Source organism: Geotrypetes seraphini, chromosome 4 (assembly GCF_902459505.1).
Source record: "Geotrypetes seraphini chromosome 4, aGeoSer1.1, whole genome shotgun sequence".
In the NCBI taxonomy this organism is placed as follows: Eukaryota; Metazoa; Chordata; class Amphibia; order Gymnophiona; family Dermophiidae; genus Geotrypetes; species Geotrypetes seraphini.
The window spans coordinates 318,771,052-318,791,970 of record NC_047087.1 but is presented as its reverse complement, the minus strand read 5'-3'; the positions used below and the strand labels follow the sequence as shown (position 1 = coordinate 318,791,970).

The window sequence follows — 20,919 nt, the reverse complement described above, 5'->3', positions numbered from 1 at the left end:
ATTATTTCTTGTCCAGGCTTCAACATCAATCACTGTTGGTAGAATCTAACCTGAGGAAAACATCTAGTACTAGGATCTATGCTTCAGCTCCACCAGGTCATGAAGGCAGAACCATGGATAATTTGGACGATGTTTATATCAGAACTCTGTTAGCCAACAGAGATTTAAATTAAAATGTTTTCATGTCTTTTTATTTGAAACAATTGGCAAGCAAGGTTTTTGAGTTTGAATAATATATTCCACCAGCTCAATTGTCAGATTTTAAACATGTAACTCATGCTCTAACCCAAACAAGAAAATATTTGGCTCTCACCACATTTGATGCCTTTGAGCTAAACATCTAGGGCTTCATCAATGGTTATAGCTATGAGATGCTTGGCTTGGTTATGAGTCTCTGAGATGGATCTTAACCTGCAGGATCACCTAGCAAACATTCCATGTGTTGGGGGAAGAGCTGTTTGGTGAAAAAGTAGAGTCGGCTACATAAAATTTAACTTTCCATGAGCAGAGCTGGAACACACTCAATAACACCAGGTATAGGCGGAATAGAAGTCCCTAATGTAATGTAATGTAACACCAAAAGACCTCACTATAAAAAACCATCTCAGAAATCATCATCTACTACTCGACATCAGCAAGACCACCATCTCAAAAGAGGCAGAGACAACAAAAAACACAGAAACTTCAACCAACAGCATTTCAAAAATCAGCACAGTCTTTCTGACTTGCTTCTAGAGAGCATAGTCAAATTAGCAACCTTAAAGCCTCTTCTTCCCATTGGAGGTTGTCTACAAGCATTTTATCCATATTGTACTCTCATTATCCCAGATGGATTTTGAAAGTCATAAACAAAGGTTACTCTCTCCACTTTGTTTCTATTCCACCAAATTTCCCTCTAAGAAAGTCCCCTTGCATCTCAACAGATGTCCCTTCTTCAGGAAATAGAAGCTTTACTTTAGCTAAATGCTCTAGAGGAAGTTCCTCCTACCCAATAAAAATCAGGGATTTTACTCAAGATATTTTCTAATTCCAAAGAAGACTGTCCGATTCTCAACCTCCAAAATCTCAACAAATATCTTGTGAAAGAAAAGTTTTGCATGTTGTCTCTAGCAACATTATATCCCCTTCTAGATCAAAATGAACAGCTATACTTGCAACATTACCAATACAAAGTTCTTCCTTTTGGCCTGATGTCATCTTCAAGAGTTTTCACAAAATGCCTGGTTGTAGTTGCTGCGGCACTTCGTTCCTACGGTCTTCAAATATTTTCATATCTGGAAGATTGGCTAATCAAAGCCACGTCTCCTCAAGCAGTTTGTGTGGCAACAAAAAAGACCATAGAATTTCTTCAACAACTGGGATTCAAGGTCAGTTTTCCAAAATCTCAGTTAAATCCTTCTCAACATCTCCAATTCATAGGAGCAATTTTAGACACAAATCAACTAAGAGCTTGTCTTCCTCCTCAAAGACAATATAGTTCATCTTTGCAAATAGGTGTCTACTATGCAAACGTACACCTATTGAGTATCGCTAGTAAAAAGTAAAAAAAATCGTATTGTATGATTAATCATATTGTATAGCGATTAATCACGGAATAATATGTAAGATTTTAAAAGAAAATATGAAACAAAAAATCCTGAAATCAAGTATAAACCAGCACTAACTTCCAAAACAAGGATGTTACTTATGAAAATACCATGCCCTAAATATTTCAGTTGCCTATGAATCCCTGATGCAGTAGGAGTGATTGCAATCCCGTGAAACGCAGGCTGCGTTGGATAACTGAGATGTAGCAAGCAACGGTGTTCAGAAGTGCTGTTGAATTTTGAAGGATATAAGATAAGTAAAGCTTCTAGTTCTACATCCTTTGCCTGATAAATGAAATTGGTTAGAACTTGAAGCATAAGTATAAGCTGCCGTTTTTGTGCAAAGCAGTTTTTTACTGTTTCTATTTTTCAGTCTTCAGTTTAAAAAAAAAATAAAAAATATAACAAATGGAAGAAAATAAATTAAATCAATTGAATAAATAGAGAAAGTCATGAACTTTTAGTGTAGTTACATTAGGTGGTAGGTTGGTAGTAGAGTGTTCACAAAAAGGAAAACCCATTGTGGGTAAAATCTGCCCCACAACCTGAGGCTCTTCTCCAATAAAAATAAATATATAGACTAAAAATTAAAGAAATTTTCACTTTCTGGTTTGCAAAACACACGTGGGATTTTAGTAGTTAGTATATGATACTTGTTTTACCACCTGTTTCCTTAAATTTCCGTCTTGGTAATGGCATTATTTAGTGTGAAATTATTAGGTTATCTCATGGAACCCTGGAAATTGATCGCTTCTATACATCATTATGTACAGCGAACTGGGGTCTAAGAGGTTTAATGTAGCATTTTAAAAAGCTGCTCATCGCCACTTTCAACTCGTAATACAGTAAAAACTCCATTAAAACCAATACATAAGATTAGCTATACTGGATCAGACCAATGGTCTATCTAGTTCAGGGGTAGACAGTTCCGGTCCTCGAGAGCCACAGGCAGGTCAGGTTTTCAGGATATCCACAATGAATATATATGAGATGGATTTGCATGCACTGCCTCCTTGAGATGCAAATCTATCTCATCCATATTTATGGTGGATATCCTGAAAACCTCACCTGCCTGAGGCTCTTGAGGACCGGAATTGCCTACCCCTGATCTAGCCTAATATCCGGTTTCCACAGTGCCAAATCCAGTTACTAGTACCTGGCAAAAAACCCAAATAGTAGCAACATTCCATGCTATCAATCCAGGGTAAGCAGCGGCTGCCCCTATGTCTGTTTCAATAGTATAGACTTTTCTTCCAGGGACTTGTCCAAACCTTTTTTAAAACCAGCTATGTTAACCACACTTACCACATCCTCTGGCAATGCATTCCAGAGCTTAATGATTCTCTGAGTGAAATAATTTCCTCCTACCTTGCTGGTGCTGCCTGACAGCGATTCAAAAAGGCCTGCTCTTGGGCCTTTCATCAGTTACGTTTCACCTTGGTGATGCAACTTCCTGTTTACTCAAGGCAGAAGTGGCTAGTTGAAGGCCTTTGAGCAGGCATCCTTGAATTGCTGCCGGATAGCACTGGCAAGGTAAGATTAAAAGTGCTGTGGCAGGGGTTGAGGGAAAGAAAGGGAGAGCACCGATGCCAGACCTGCAGTGACGCAGGCAGGGGGAAGAGAAGTGCTGGACCTGTGAGGGTCCGCCCTACCCTCAGCTTTCTCCGTGAAACCAACTGCCTGTCGTTTTTTGTGGCGTTCTTGATTTCTTCATTTCTCTGATTGGTAACGGGTCCCTGAGGAAGAGACACCTCGTGTCCCAGAAACCGGGATTGGTTGGACCTGGTTATGAGACAATGTGGGAATACTGTTCTCCTTGTCTGATTATTAAGCCATCGGATGAACTTTCAAGCTAAGTGCTGAGTTTTTGTTAGGGGTCGGCTGGGGGGTTCTTTCAGCGGGACTCCCTGTTTTACAGATGCACATTGTGTGATTTATAAATTTTAAATATCACAGTTTATTTTGAACACTTATTAATTGTTTTGAGCTTATGTGAGGTGTCCAGTGATAGTGTGCAGGTGAGTTTATTTATTTATACAATTTTCTATACTGTTCTCAAGCATTTTACCTGAGTTTTCTACTCACTCCCCAGTTGTGTCAAGCGCTGGAGAATTTTCTCCCTTTGCTGACCCTTTACACTGAGGACACCCCACTTCACAAATTAATTAATTATTTAAATAATCATTTGGTATTATATGCTTATATACGCAGGCAAGCTCCCTGTAAGAACCTATTGACTATTGCTGGTTTTTTATATCTTTATAGCACCTATAGCTGTTATATTTTTTGGAGATTTTGGTTGGTTTAGGACCTGTGAGGGGGCACTGGAAGAAGAGAGAGGTGCTGGACCTGCAGAGGAGGAAGGGGCTGGAGGGAAGGGAGAGAGAAAGGTGCTGGACCTGCAGAGGAGGAAAAAGATGTGGAGAGAGAGAGAGAGAGGTGCTGATATGCAGGGCAGGTGCTGGAGGTTGGAGTGAAGGGGAGCTGGAGGTGCTGGACCTTTGGAAGGTGTTGGAGAGAGAGGAAAGAGGAGTTGGACCTGTATTGAAAGGGGCTGGAGGGAAGGAAGAGAAGTACAGGATCTGCAGTGAGGAGCAGGGGTGGAGAGAAGAAAGAGAGGTGCCAGACCATGAGGTCAAATGCTGTAGATGTATTGATATTTTAGGGTCCCACTGGAATATTTAGGGCATAGTATTTTCATAAGTAACATCCTTGTTTTGGAAGTTAGTGCTGGTTTATACTTTGATTTCAGGATTTTTTGTTTCATATTTTCTTTTAAAATCTTACATATTAATCATGATTAATCGCTATACAATATGATTAATCACACAATATGATTAATCGCGATTAATCACGATTAAAAATGTTTAATCTTCCTACAGTCCTAAAAACTTTAAATTTGCAGATAACACTAAACTATTCAATCACCTCACTTGTCGTTCAATTTCCAGATCATTTATAAATATGTTAAATAACACAGGTCCCAGTACAGATCCCTGCAGTACTTTGGCTATTTAACCCTACCTTCTGGGGGGCGTGGCTTGGAGCACGCACGATATGGCAGCTTAACCGCAGAGCTCCTGAGTCCCAGGCAACAACTGAATAAAATAAAACTATTTATTTACTTGTCCGACTTAAAAATAATAAAAATCAACGGCGGAAATGGCAGCGATAAGGCAAGGAAAAAATGAAAAACCTTGTACTTCGGGAGTGTCGGCAAAAAGGTCAAAGGTAACCCCTGTATCGCCGTCCAGCGTACCAATCCCGCTGGAAGCAGATGAAATTAATGAAAAAGCTGACATCATGGCAGAATTATTTAAAATCAAAATAATGCTGACTGATAATGCCAACAAATTATCAGAAGTGAAGGAAGAGTTGATTAACCTGAAACAAGAAATCCAAACTGACAGACAAAGAATGTCTGTGATGGAGGAAAGAATCTGTCAGTTGGAAACTTTCACACAAAAGTGTGAAGAGGAAAAGAAAAATGTAACAGCCTTAAAAAATCAACTAATTGATATGGAGAATCGAGGAAAAAGAAAGAATATTAGAATCCTTGGCTTAGCTGAAAATATTGAAGGAGAAAACCCTATACAGTTCTTGGAAAATCTTTTGCCTAAACTGCTGCAGCTGAATTCTAAATGGCCGTTGGAGATAGAACGTGCCCACAGAATCCCCACAAGAAAACAAACAAACCAGACAGCTCCTAGACCTCTGATCTTCAAAGTATTAAGATACCAACAAGCATTTGAGATCTTAAAAGTGGCAAAAGCAAATAAAAATCTAAACTATAAAGGATCTAAACTGATTTTTGTTCCTGACTTTGCTAAAGATACTGCAAATATAAGGAAACAATTCCTTACATTCAGACAACAATTAAAAGAAAAGGGCTACATGTATGGTCTTTACTATCCGTCTACAATGAGAATTTCTACAGGAAATAAATCTATGTATTTTCAAGATCCTGCTAAACTGAAAGAATTTTTGACACAAGAAGAACCAATGTCTACATAATAAAGCAGAATAAAGCAAATTTATCTAATGAAAATAGATGGAAATAAAGAAAGAAAAAAGAAGAGGAACTAATGTCTACATATAATCAGAATAAAATGGAAGTTTCATCTGAAGAAAGGATATAGAAAATGCAAGATAAAATAAGAATGACAATTTTTGATTCAAATTTTATTACAATATATTGAATTTTATGACTTAAATTAATTTTTGATTTTATTCCATCCATTTAAAAAAAATATATATTTTATAATTTTTGATTCAATTATTATTAATATATTGGATGTTATGATAAATTTACATTATAATTGAATTGAATACTATTATAGAATTATTGCATATATATTTAATACTGCTATTATTAATTGGAAAAAAAAAAATTATTTTAGATTTGATTAAATGAGTGTGGAAATTATTATAACATAGATATTTAATTCCTATACATATTAGGTTATTATAAATGATGATGTTTAAAAATGTTATTATTACAATATGATATATGGAATTAGAATTATATTTTACATATATTAAATTTATTGTAGGGAGAATATATTATTTTTATCTAAGAATTGAAAATATTAAGATGATTTATCCAATTATAATTTATATGAATTACTACATCTATATTTAATTCTGCTAATATTAATGGAAAAAATTTTTTGGATTCGGTTAAATGAATGGGAAATTATTATAACATAGGTATTAATTATAAAATCTTTTTGATATAAATATTTATCTATACATATTACGATACTATAAATGATGATTTTCAAATATATAAAATGATTTACTAAAATATTTATTATTATATATATTATATATATAGGAATAGATATATCTAATTTGAATATATGAAATTAGAACTATATATGAAATATATTTAATTTATTGAAGGGGTAATATATTATTTATATCTAAGACTTGAAAAGATTAATATGATTTATCAAATTAAATTTGATATGAACTATAATATACAAGGGGATTTAATGAAGGTTTAAATGAATAATAAGGTGGATAAAGAAATATGAAATGTATTGAATTAGAGAATATTTTTATGAATGATTAGTTGCCTGGGGGAGGGGATTTAGGTTTTGCATGACCAATGTGTGTTCCAGGACAAACATTGATAGTGGGAGGGTCGGGAGGGAAAATAGAGGGTGGGAATGGGAATCAATATATATTAATTGTGCTGAGATCTAATCATGTATATTATCATAGAATATTGGTTAAAATTTAATGATAAATAAGATGGATATAAAAATTTATTCTATGAATGTCAATGGTTTAAATCATCCTATTAAGAAAAAGAAAATATTATCGTTCCTTAAAAATCAAAATGCGGATATCTACTTCATACAAGAGACCCATCTTTCTGAAACTGAATCTAAAAAATTATCTGGGGGTTGGATTTCTAAATGTTTATTTGCACCGGCTTTAAAGAAAAAAGCTGGAGTGGCTATTCTGATAAACAAAAAATGCAATGCGAATTTCAAATTAATAAATTATGACCCCTTAGGTAGATGGGTGCATGTCGAAATGGATCTGGGAAATACAACCATGAATTTATTCAATTTATATGCTCCTAATACGAATCAAATGGAGTTTTTCAAACAAATTCAACAATTACTTTTACCACTGGCTACATCTAATTTAATAGTAGCAGGAGATTTCAATGCTGTAATGGATCCAATTTTGGATAAAAAACCAAGTAGAATTATGAAATCATTAGGCTTAGATAATTTGATTCAATCTTGTGATTTAGTAGATATATGGCGTATTCTTCATTTTAATGATCAGGAATTTTCTTTTTGTTCTCAGGTCCACAAATCCTTTTCACGAATTGATTATATATTTGTTTCTAATAACCTAGCGCAGCGTGTGATAAAAGCAGTTATAGATCCTATTATAATTTCGGATCATGCTGGTGTGTGGATTAATCTTCAAAATTATGATATTGAACATTTAAATTCAATTTGGAGATTTAATAATACTTTTTTAGCGGATTCAAATTTTCTCGAAGAATTTAAATTAAAAATACAAGAATTTTTTCAAATTAATGATTCAGATAATATTAATGCTGAGATTTTATGGGACGCTTTTAAAGCAACAATGAGAGGGAATATTATTTCATACTCAGCATATATTAATAAACAACATAAAAAACAATTTCTTGAATTAGGAAAACAAATTAAATTATTAGAAAATAAATTAATTGAAAAATGGGAAAATAAAACATTACAAGATTTATTAAAATTAAAAGTTAAATATAATGAGATTTCTTCTCAATTTGTGAGAAAAGATTTATTTAATAGACAAGTTCAATTTTACGGAAATTCAAATAAAGCTGGAAAATTATTGGCAAATTTCCTTAAAGCAAAAAAAAGAAAATCCAAGATTATTGCAATAAAAGATATACAAGGTAATACACACACTAACAATAAAGACATTTTAAGACAATTTCTTGATTTTTATAAAGATTTATATTCTTCTGAATCTTATGAAAATAAAGAACAAGATGGACAAAAATTTTTAAATTCATTTATTGGACCAAATGTTCCAGATCATATAAAAAGAAGTTTAGAAGAACCTATATCTTTAAAAGAAATAGAATCAGCATTGAAATCTCTTAGAGTTGGATCCGCTCCGGGTGGTGATGGTTATACGGTTGAATTTTATAAATCATTTCAAAACATTATTTTACCATATCTATTAAAATTGTATCAATATCAAATGAATAATGGAAATATATCAGGTACTATGGCTGATTCATTAATTATTGTCTTACCAAAACCAAACAAAGATCCTACCTTGGTTTCAAATTACAGGCCTATTTCCTTATTAAATGTAGATGGTAAATTAATTTCTAAAGTACTAGCAATAAGATTGGCAAAAGCTCTTCCTTTCATTATTGATGTACATCAAACAGGATTTATTGCTAAAAGACACTCATCACATAACACCAGATTAGCATTTCACTCTTTAAATTTAGCAAAAAATATGAATGATCCAACTTTTATGCTATCTTTGGATGCAGAAAAAGCATTTGATAGAGTAGAATGGAAATTTATGTATCAATCTCTAGAATGGTTTGGAATAGGACCCGGTTTTATTAAAATGATTCAGACATTGTATAGCTCTCCTGGTGCAAGATTATATATAAATAACAATTTATCAGATAAATTTAATTTGCAAAGGGGAGTTAGACAAGGATGTCCTTTGTCTCCCTTACTTTTTGATATTGTTCTAGAACCCTTGTTAATTGCAATTAATCAAACTAAGGAGATAAGGGGAATCCCATTTTCTTACTGGGAATATAAACTTTCTGCATATGCAGATGATATCTTATTATATTTGAGAGAACCGGGGATTACTATTCCAAATTTACTTAATCTTCTAGAGGAATTTGGAAAATTCTCTGGATATAAAATTAATTGGAGTAAATCAGAAATTCTTCCAATTAATGTTCACTGCACCAAAGGATTATTTGATTCATATTCATTTATTTGGAAAGAGGAAGGATTAAAATATTTAGGAATTATGATCAAAAATACAATTGATGATACAGTCAAAGAAAATGAAAAACTTTTATTGAAAAAAATTACAGAAATGTGTGAACAATGGAATCCTTTACATCTTTCATGGTGGGGAAGAATTCAAACAATTAAAATGATGATATTGCCTGTAGTTTGTTATCAAATGAGTATGATACCAATATTTTTTCAGGGGTCCTTTTATAAAAAATTAAACAATATTATTACAAAATTTGTTTGGTTTGGGAAAAGACCCAGAATTGCTTTAGTATCTTTACAAAGACCAATTATGGAGGGAGGGGTAAATTTTCCAAATTTTTATAGGTACCATCAAGCCTATATTCTAAGACAGGGTATGTATTGGATCCTCCCAGATCTCATGGAGAATGTACCAGATTGGCTATATTTAGAATGGCGGCTCCTGTTCCCATTACATTTAGATCATTTAATTAGTATAACAATGCCCAGAAGATACAAAGAAAACAGAATATTATTAGACACTTGGAAAACATTAAGATATATAAATAACCTATCACCAGATCCAATTTGTAAATCACTAAATCAATCTATTTGGGTAAACTCCAGGATCAAAATTGGCGGATTTAAGATCGTCTGGAAACAATGGATAAGTGCAGGTATACGAACATTAAATGATGTAATTTCAGAAGGTTCACTGCTTAGTTTTTCACAATTGCAAAATAAATTTGGCTTAAATAAATCACAATATTTTAAATGGATGCAATTGAAGCAGGCCATTCAGGTAGGGTTCCCTGAATGGAAAAATCTTAATACTCAATATAGTCTGCAGGTTTTATGTTTCCAGGCGGATTTCTTGGGTCACCAAGCCGCAAAATGGTACAAATTGATATATGGATTTTTAAATAAAAAAAAGAAAACTGGTCTTAGGGATATTTGGAGTATTGAGATTGGACAGACAATTTCTGCGTCTCAATGGCCACGATTTTGGTCCTGGAGATTAAGATCTACAAAGTCAGCATCTATGAGTCAAACATGGATGTTTTTATTACATAGAGTGTTATGGACCCCTACGCGCTTGCAAAAGATAGATAATACTAGATCCAATAGATGCTGGCATTGTAAAATAGAAATAGGGACGTTAGATCATCTAATTTTTTTTTGTCCCTGTGTAAATGCCTTTTGGAATATGATTTGGCCCCAAATTAACAAATTACTAGAAAATCATGTAGGACTCTCATATGACACTGTATTATTTGGAACTGCAATGAGAACTCAGAGTCCGATCTCAGTAAACAATAATAAACTACTATTAATATTGACAGGAGTCGCCATGCAACAAATAACTCAGAATTGGAAAGACTATACCAAATTAAATTATACGTTCTGGTGGAACTCTGTCTGTCATATATACAAAATGGAAAAAGTAATAGCATTACAACACGGGAACATTCATAATTTCAATAAAATTTGGCAACCATTGACTAATTATTCTAATGATTAGATTTCTTAGCACAATTATAATACTTATATAGAAAAGGGGAGGGACATGTATAATTTTTAGAATCATTAATTGGAAAAAGGGGAGGGATGTATAACTTTTGATTATATATAATATATACTATTTATAAATTAAGTTGTATTAATGATAGATACAATGATATATAGTAATTAATTATATCACTTGAATTTCAAACATTGTAAAAATTGAAAAATTCAATAAATAAAATTTAAAAAAAAAACAAAAAAAAAACCCCTACCTTCTGTTTTCTGTCCAATAATTCCTAATCCAAAACAGATGTTGGCATTGTCATCTCGAAGCAGGGACTTTAGATCATTTATTATTCTATTGTTCATTTATTTTGGCTTTTTGGAAATCAATATGGGGCCAAATAAATTGTTTATTAGAAAACCCGGTGGCATTATTGTATGATACTGTATTATTTGGCATGTCAATGAGGGCTAAGAGCCAAATATCATCTAAGAATAACAGGTTTCTACTTATTATGACAGGGGTTGCCATACAACAAATTATGAGTAATTGGAAAAATTGGAAGAGACTTAACTACAGTTTTTGGTGGACTTCATTATGTCACATATATAAAATGGAAAGAACAGAAAGGGAATTTTAATAAATTTCAAGATGTTTGGGGGCCTTTAACAAATTATTGTAATGAATAGATACCATTTTTTACTTGATAGTAAAAGAGCAAAATTGGGGGAGGGGGGTAGTTTTTGGTCTTTCATTAATTGTATGGAATGGCAGGAAAGAATTTATTACATGATATATGTGTTTTATATGTGTTATGAAAGGGATGGGAGGCAGGATATTAAGTGTTGTATCCAAGTTAAAATGTTGTTACTTTTTGATGCAGTTATTAAAAAAAAAAAAAAAAAACAACAACAACCATTGCCTGCTATCCCATGACACTTTAACTTTCTCAGGAGCCTCTCATGAGGAACTCAGTGTATTTAGATTTTCAGAAAGCTTTTGACATTGTCGGCCGTCTAAAGCGGATTGGTGCCAGTACTGCACTGCTATTTATAATGTTTAAGATAGTTTTCAATATTAACTTTATAGGTTCGCATTGATCATACATCTCGGACCCTAAGCTTTGGATCAGACCTGAATTATTCTATTCGGGAAGATGCCCCTGTGGGTCCTTACCTGCAGAGTATGCCTTCGGAGCAGATTCGAAATCAACTGACTGCAATGTCCTCTGCCCTCTCCAAGGCTATTGCTGTCATTAAACCTCCTCAGATTTTGGTAAGTACAGTGCATCAGTTATCAGCTCCTTCCTTCTGTAGAAAATTCTCTGTTTGCTTCATTGCACATCTCATTGACGTGCTCTGCATGCTTGTTAGAGTAAAGTTATTTCTGGTGTGCTATATTAAAATAAAAATGAAGGTCAATTAGCACTGCAACTACTTCTGTTGCTGTTGCCAGTCCCCTTCAGACAAATGGCCATCTTTGGAAGCACAGGTGAAACAAACATAAAAGACAAACTATCAGCTTATATGACACATACAAGTTAAATAATAGAGGAACCCAGCTCCTGACAAGGGAAGAGACAGGTGAGTTTTTAAAGCTTGTCTAAACCCTCTCAAAGCATCCAGGTGCCGGAAGAAAAAGCATAGGAAAAAGTACAAGCTCAGACCCTGGACAGTACTTGATAATACCACCCAAAAGACAAAAGCAAAACCTGTTTACAGAGTAAATAAAATATTATGAAACAAGTCACAGGACAGAATACCATAAAGCATGTAACACAAACAGGGAAGAGAGAGCGAGCGGGGGAGGGGGGGCTTTCTTTAAAGGTACCTAAGTGCTAGAGTATGAAGTCTTTCTGCACATGCATGAATACCCCCCCTGCAATTTACACACACAGTCCTGGCTTTACATACGAGAGTACCAGTCAAATCATGCTGTAATAGTGATGCTATCTAGGGGTTTTTGTAATTTCTGATCATTGAATGTGGTAGTATCCTGCTTTGAACTTAGTAATTACATTTGTTTGCTTCCTTTGGGAGTTGGAAACATTGAAGTCCTTCTAAGCATGTTAATGGACTTTGTCTTCTTACATCCAGATACTTTATTTTCCTGATGCTGTGATAAAAAATTATTTGTAAATGGAGTACAGAAATTGTAGAATTATTCTTTGTAACTCGCACATGTTCTTATCTTCAAACTTAAAAAGGCAGATGCTGCTCTTCCAAATGGCCATAGATGTAAACTCAGATGAGGGGGAAGGGAAAGGGAAAGGGACTTGTATACTGCCTCTTTGTAGTTACACAACCACACTCAAAGTGGTTTATATACATACAGGTATTTATTTTGTACCTGGGGCAATAGAGGATTAAGTGGCTTGCCCAGAGTTAAAAGGAGCAGCCCTGGGATTTGATCCCACAGCCTCTGGGTGCTGAGGCAGCAGATCTGCCACTAGGCCACTCCTAGTTACCAGCATAATAACATAAGAATAGCCCTACTGGGTCAGACCAATGGTCAGTCAAGCCCAGTAGCCCGTTCTCATGGTGGTCAATCCAGGTCACTAGTACCTGGCCAAAACCCAAAGAGTAGCAACATTTCATGCTACCGATTCAGGACAAGCAGAGGCTTCCCCCATGTCTTAATAACAGACTATGGACTTTTCCTCTGGGAACTTGTCCAAACCTTTCTTAAAACAGCTACACTATCTACTTTTACCACAACCTCTTATCATATCAATCATATCTCCTCAGCGTACAAAATCCTGAGTGGAATAGAATGGATATAAGTGGATCGATTTTTCACTCCGTTAAAAATTACAAAGACTAGGGGACATTTGATGAAATTGCAGGGAAATACTTTTAAAACCTCATGTTGTTTACTAGGATTTAAACAAAAGCCATGTGTTGTATGGCAACTTATCATACTTTTGACTACTTTCTGTATTGAAACTTGGGGGGGTCAATTTAGCACGTGCTAAATATTAGCGTGCCCATTCTATTCTATGGACGCACACCTTAGTAAAAGACCCCCTTGGTTTCTTGTATTTCCCAAATTCTCTCCTTCTGGTTTAAAGGGCACTGTAAATACTGTGGCTTGTTTCACTTAGTCCTGTTATAAAAGACTTGCGTATGTGGCACAGTGTGTAGTGAAAGCAGAGACTTGTGACATGGACTGCCACTCTTGTGAAATTCAAACAACAAAGACGGATCACCTTATAAGTTATCCAACTCACAAATAAATGACATCAATCAAAGAGAAGGGGGTATAAAGGCTGATTTATGCGATAGTTGCTTTAAGAATTTTTTGCACATCGGTGTCTTACTTCTCTTTTATAGTTAATATACCACTTCTGTTAACCCACTACTTTTTATCATTCAAATGATACCCCATTGTAACAACATGTTATAAGAGGCCTCTTTGCTGAGAACAGTGCATTTCTTATACTTCACCCTCTCAATTTATGTGTTGGGGGTGAGTTTGTTGTTACAATGGGGTATCATTTGAATGATAAAAAGTAGTGGGTTAACAGAAGTGGTATATTAACTATAAAAGAGAAGTAAGACACCGATGTGCAAAAAATTCTTAATGCAACTATCGCATAAATTAGCCTTTATACCCCCTTCTCTTTGATTGACTCTTGTGGTGAAGGCAGTATGGAAAATTTTGTGAAATACTGTATGCTCATGTCATACATCTGCCTTTTTATGTTAATTGTACAAATTGACAAATGTACATGTCGCACAGTTGCAGAGGTGCTACCATAATGAGGCTTTGAATAGCCAAATCCAGTTGGAGTTCTAGTGCTTGCCATAGGTTTCATCTTACAATCAGAGATACATATCTGCTTTTACCTTGGTCGTTCAGTTATATCTCCTAGCATTCACGGTTATATTACTGTAAAGAGCTCAGGCTGTTTCTTGGTCATCTTTCTTTATCAAATCACCTATAACAGTTTATTTTTTGCAGCAAGAAAAGGAGGAGCAGCACCAGCTGGCTGTTACTGCGTACTTGAAAAATGCACGGAAGGAGCACCAACGCATCTTGGCCCGTCGTCAGACTATTGAGGAAAGAAAAGAACGCCTGGAGAGCCTGAATATCCAACGGGAGAAGGAGGAGCTGGAACAGCGGGAGGCTGAGCTGCTGAAAGTGCGCAAGGCAGAGGAAGAACGGCTGCGCCAGGAGGCCAAAGAACGAGAGAAGGAGCGAATCCTGCAGGAACACGAACAAATCAAGAAGAAGACTGTGCGGGAACGCCTGGAGCAGATCAAAAAGACAGAGTTGGGGGCAAAAGCTTTCAAGGACATCGATATTGAAGTAAGCATCTTGGTCTTTTGAAGCTTGGGAGGGGGCAGTGATGTATCATACCTGTATTGGGCAATGTAATTGGGACTTTACAAACAGAAATTTGAGTGAGTGATTTAAGAGTTTCCTGTTAAGTGTAGTTTGGGATTCTAACTTGGAGGAGTACTAGCTGGCTCTCAAACACTGGGTTTGTCATTTTGGTATGTCTATATTTGGATGTGTTTTACTCTGTCCTTTCCGGTATTACAAAACTTTACATTATAAAGCTTTTTATATTCCACCATAGCCCTTATGAGTTCCAGGCGGATTATAATAAAGCAGATGACCAGAAACAAACCCAGTTGAACAGACAATATTGAAAAAAATCATAAAAACAATCTGTTCAAAAATTTCTGTTTCTAAAAGCTTTCTAAAAACTAAATAATTATTTTCTGATCTAACAGCGAGGGGAAGTTGATAACTAAAAGAAGCACTAAGTTGATGGATTTGCTTAATTGATTTAGGCGATGGAAATTGTAAACAGAATTGATTTTCGTTGTATATGACCCTGTCTACCAATCATTAAGGAAACTAAATCCAGTAAATAAGAAGGAGCTAGGCCGTGTAAAATATTAAAAACCAATACACGGAGCTTATAAGTTATCCTAGCAGAAATTGGTAACCAATATAATTGAACATAGAAACATGACGGCAGAGAAAGGCCAAATGTAAGTAATCTTTTCATATTTGGGAATCAAGAATATAATTCTAACTGCAGTATTTTGAACAGTTTGTAATCTCTTTAGGATTCTTGTAGTAAGAACATAAGTAGTGCCTCTGCTGGGTCAGACCACAGGTCCATCACGCCCAGCAGTCCGCTCCCGCGGCGGCCTAACAGGTCATGACCTGTCTGAATCACCCCTTGGTTTCTCATCGAAGTCCTATCTTCCTATCAAATTCTTGACCCTTTGTCCCCGCACTCCTTTCAGTACCCTACGATCCCTTTGTCCCTCAGGAATCTGTCCAATCCCTGTTTGAATCCCTGTACTATATTCTGCCTGATCACTTCCTCCGGGAGCGCATTCCATGTGTCCACGACCCTTTGGGTGAAGAAAAACTTCCTTGCATTTGTCTTGAACCTATCCCCCTTCAGTTTCTCCGAGTGCCCCCTCGTACCCGTTGTCCCTCTCAGTCTGAAGAACCTGTCCCTATCCACCCTCCCTATGCCTCTCAGGATTTTAAAGGTCTCTATCATATCTCCCCTGAGCCTCCTTTTTTCCAGAGAGAAGAGACCCAGCTTATCCAGCCTCTCAGCGTATGGGCAGTTTTCCAGCCCTCTTACCAGCTTCGTTGCTCTTCTTTGGACTCTCTCAAGTACCGCCATGTCCTTCTTGAGGTGCGGCGACCAATACTGAACGCAGTATTCCAGATGCGGGCGCACCATCGCCTGATATAGTGGCATGATGACTTCCCGCGTCCTGGTTGTGATACCCTTCTTTATGATGCCCAGCATCCTGTTGGCTTTTTTCGCCGCTGCTGCACACTGTGCGGATGGCTTCATTGATGCATCCACTAGCACACCCAAGTCTCTCTCAAGTCCGCTGTCTCCCAGCAGTGCCCCCCACCCATTTTGTAGTTGAACAACGGGTTCTTATTTCCTATATGCATGACCTTGCATTTCTCAACGTTAAAGCGCATTTGCCATTTGTTTGCCCAGTCTTCCAGCTTGTCCAGGTCCCTTTGCAGGTCCTCACACTCCTCCCTGGTCCTAACTCTTCCGCAGAGTTTGGTATCGTCCGCAAATTTTATAACCTCGCATTTTGCCTCCGTTTCCAGGTCATTGATAAATATGTTGAAGAGTAGCGGCCCTAGCACCGATCCCTGCGGCACACCGCTCGTGACTCCCCGCCAGTCTGAATATTGGCCCTTCACTCCGACCCTCTGCAGTCTACCTGACAGCCAGTGCTTGATCCATCTGTGTACATCCCCGCCCACCCCGTGGTTCCACAGCTTCTTAAGCAGCCTTTCATGTGGCACCTTATCAAAAGCCTTTTGAAAATCAAGGTAAATGATGTCCATGGGTTCCCCTCAAAGAAGTACAGTAGGTTCGTAAGGCATGACCTTCCCTTACAGAATCCGTGCTGGCTTGTTCTCAGTAAGTCATTTTTCTCGATGTGTTCGCAAATGTTGTCCTTGATCATCGCTTCCACCATCTTCCCTATAACTGAAGTCAGGCTCACCGGCCTGTAGTTCCCGGGGTCACCCCTCGATCCCTTCTTAAAGATAGGTGTGACATTTGCCAGTTTCCAGTCCTCTGGCACCTCTCCTGTTCTCAGGGATAGGTTGCAAACATGCTGGATTGTGCCCGCTATTTCCTGTCTTAGTTCCTTTAGAACCCTTGGGTGGATCCCGTCCGGTCCTGGTGATTTGCCGCTTTTTAGCCTGTCTATCTGTTTGAGGACATCCTCCTGACTTACCTCTATATGCTCCAATTTTTCGGCCTGTTCCCCCCTCATGAGCTCCTTTGAGTCCGGTATATTGGATGTGTCTTCGCACGTGAAGACCGACGTGAAGAACGTGTTCAACCTCTCAGCTACCTATTTGTCCTCCTTAATCACTCCTTTCCCATCCCCATCATCCAACGGCCCCACCTCCTCTCTCGCTGGTTGCTTCCCCTTTACGTAACTGAAGAATGACTTGAAGTTTTTCGCCTCCCTGGCCAGCCCCTCCTCGTATTCCCTTTTTGCTTTTCTAACCTCTCGGTGACATTCCTTTTGGCAATTCCTGTGCTTCTGGTGATTTTCCTCCGTTGGGTCCTTTTTCCATCTCCGGAAGGACACTTTCTTGTCACTTATTGCCCTCTTTACTTCAGTTGTCATCCAAACCGGGCTTTTTGACCGCTTGTTCTTACAGCCTTTCCTGAAACTGGGGATGTACAGGTTTTGTGCTTCCTGCAGGGTGTCCCTGAATAGGGTCCAGGCGCTTCCTACAGTCTCCATCCTAAAGCTGTTCTTGAGCTTCCTCCCCACCATTTCCCTCATGGCAACATAGTTCCCTTTCCTGAAGTTGAGCGCAGTCGATGCAGTCCTCCTCACTATGGGTGTCCCTCTTTCTAATGTGAATCTGATTGCGTTGTGATCACTGTTGCCTAGTGGTCCTCCCACTTCTACCCCTCTTGCAGGCCCCCCTAATCCGTTAAGGATGAGGTCAAGAGTAGCATCCCCTCGCGTCGGTTCCTTGACTAGTTGCTCCATGAAGCAGTCCCTCACAGCTTCTACGAATCCTGCTTCCCTTGTGGAGTTGGAGTGTCCCGTACTCCAGTCTATCCCCGGGTAGTTGAAGTCCCCCATCACTGTTACACTTCCAGTCCTGCATTCCTGTCTCAGTTCTGCTTCCAAGTCTTGTCCTATTGTTTCTGACGCACTAGGCGGGCAATAATACAGCCCCAGCTTTATGTCTGCACTCTTCTTTCTCGGCAATTTGACCCATAGCGATTCTAGCTCCTCTGTCTTTGTTGCCGTATCGATCCCAATCGAGTAGATATAGTCCTTTATATACAGCGCTATGCCTCCCCCCTTCTTGTGGGTCCTGGCCCTCCTGTAGAGCTTGTACCCTGGCAGCGCCACATCACATTGATTTTCCTCTGTCCACCAGGTTTCTGTAATTCCTATTATATCCAGGTCCTCCCCCTTGGCCATGACTTCCAGTTCACCCATCTTAGCCATGAGGCTTCTTGCATTTGCATATAAGCACTGTAGGTCCCGGTGTTTGTCCTCCACCTCTGCCTTTACCTGGGCCGCCTTCCCTTGGGTCTCGGGCCGTTTTCCCGCTCCCGGTGCCTCTGCTGTGCCCTCCGCCTTTACCCTCGCAACTCTTCCTCCCCATGTCCCCTCCACCCCACCTCCCCGCTTTTCCCCGGGGAGTACCAGCCCCCTCCTGTGCTATCGTCCCCTGGGCCTTGGTTTGTTCCCCCTTGCCTTGTGTCTCCCCTTTGCCCTGTGGCTCCACCTTATTGCCTTCTGTTTGCACCCTGGTGCCATCTTGTCCTCCTGAATCCCCTGTTTTCCCCTTCCCCTTAGACTTCTCCCAGCAAGTTGCTGTTACCTGGTGTTTCCCTCGCTGTCTGATCGCGAGTTCCATCGGACCCCCGTCCTCCTCCCTGCAGTCAGCCCATTCAGCATCTTTTCTTGATACTGCTGTCCGAAGCGTCATCAGGTCAGCTGTCGGCTTTCCCCCTCTCTGTAGTTTAAAGCCCTCTCGATCTCCTTCTTTACGTTGGCTGGTAGTATTCTTGTTCCCGCCGTGCTCAGGTGCAGGCCATCCCGCCTGTAGAGCTTGCTCTTTCCCCAGAAGGACGACCAGTTCCTCACAAAGTGGAAGCCCTCCTCCTTGCACCACCTCCTGAGCCACGCATTCACCTCCTGGAGCTCGGCCTGCCTCCTTGCATCTGCCCTCGGGACCGGCAGGATCTCCGAGAATGCTATCCTCTGTGACCTCCGTTTCAGCTTCCTTCCCAGGACCCTGAACTGGTCTGTTAGCGCAGGCATGCTGAAATTCCTCCGGCTCACATCATTTGTTCCGACGTGGACAATTACTGCTGTCTCCTCCGTTTCGGCTCCGTCCAAGATCCTCTCGATTCTGTCGGCAATGTCCTTTGTCCTGGCCCCAGGGAGACATGTCACCAGCCGGTCCTCTCGACCTCCGGCTACGTGACTGTCCACCTCCCTCAGGATCGAGTCTCCCACAACAATTGCAGTCTTTCCCTTCCTTAAGAGCCTCCTCTGCCTCAGGTCCGTGTCCATGGTGAATCTGGGCGCTCCTCCCTCAGGGTCCTTGGCCTCCTCTGCCCTCCTGGCCTCTCCACTAGGTCCATCCTCCGGTGGGTCCTGGCTCTCGTCTGATGACACCTGTCTGAGTTGCTGCTGGTTCTGCTCCTCGACCCTCCTGTAGCTCTCCTCGATGAATCTCTCAAGGTCCCTCACCTGATCTTCAATGGAGCTGTTTCTGTCTGGATCCTCAGACGCCTGGCATGGCTCCTCTGAAGCGTGCAGCCCCTCCAGGTCCTGAACCCTGGCCTGCAATCTCGCGACCTCATACTTCAGGCCTTCCAGCTCCCGGCACCGACCGCATATGTACTCCCGCCTTCCCAAGGGGAGGTAGTCGTACATATGGCACCCCATGCAGTATACTGGAAAGCTCTGGTGTATTCCGGCTGCCTCCATTTCCATCTTATCCGCTCCGCTCTCCGGTCTCCCTCAGCTCTCTGCTCTGCTCCTTTGGTCCGTCTATTTGCTCTCCGCTCTCTCGTCTGCCTGTTCTGCTCTCTCCTCTCAGCTCTCTCCTCTGGCTCTCACCACTCTGGTCTCCTCTGATCTGTTGGTGTCCTCACTCCCTCGCTCTCCCTCCGCCTTTGCTGCTGTGTCCTCTCTCCCTCTGCCTGGTGCTGCTGTGTCCCCTCTCCCACTCTCACTCTCCGCCTGCTGCTGTTGTGTCCTCTCTCCCTCTGCCTGATGCTGCTGTGTCCCCTCTCCCACTCTCACTCTCCGCCTGCTGCTGCTGTGTCCTCTCTCCCTCTGCCTGCTGCTGCTGTAATCTCTCACCCACACTCACTCTCTGCCTCTGGTTGTGTGCTGACCTTGGTGTAGTGCCCTGGCCCTTCTCAAGGCCCTTCGCAAAGGCGCTCTCGCTAAGGCGAGCGCCTTCGCCGCGCGCCGAACGGCCGGGTGCCGTTGGCTCCGCCCCTTTTAAGGCGGAGCTCCGAGGTCCGACGTCGGAGGGGTGGGCGGAGCTACCTCTCGCCGCTACCCCTCGCTCTGCACTCTCCCCGTGCCCTCCTGGCTCTCCTCCTCTCCTAACCCCTGCCTTCCAAGTCTCTCTCTTGCCTCTCTCCCTCTGTGACTGCTTGCAAGCTTCTACGAATTCCGTTTCCCTGGTGTAGTTGGAGTGACCCGTACTCCAGTCTATCCCTGGGTAGTTGAAGTCCCCCATCACTGTTACACTTCCAGTACTGCATTCCTGCTTCAGTTCCGCTTCCAAGTCGTGTCCA

At 39.7% G+C, this 20,919-nt stretch overlaps 1 protein-coding gene and 1 non-coding gene across 4 annotated transcripts in view; both read left to right on the top strand.

Annotated features, from left to right (window-relative positions):
• EIF3A (eukaryotic translation initiation factor 3 subunit A) overlaps nucleotides 1-20,919 on the top strand; it is a 330,727-nt gene that overhangs the window by 112,389 nt on the left and 197,419 nt on the right. For all 3 annotated transcript variants that reach the window (XM_033943256.1, XM_033943255.1, XM_033943254.1), the window contains exons 11-12: nucleotides 11,685-11,870; nucleotides 14,559-14,906. In XM_033943256.1, the coding sequence (XP_033799147.1) occupies nucleotides 11,685-11,870; nucleotides 14,559-14,906 (534 nt within the window). The remainder of the gene's footprint in view (nucleotides 1-11,684; nucleotides 11,871-14,558; nucleotides 14,907-20,919) is intronic.
• Nucleotides 11,932-12,066, top strand: LOC117360177. Its single transcript, XR_004539384.1, has one exon. It is a non-coding gene; the product is annotated as a small nucleolar RNA SNORA19 (small nucleolar RNA).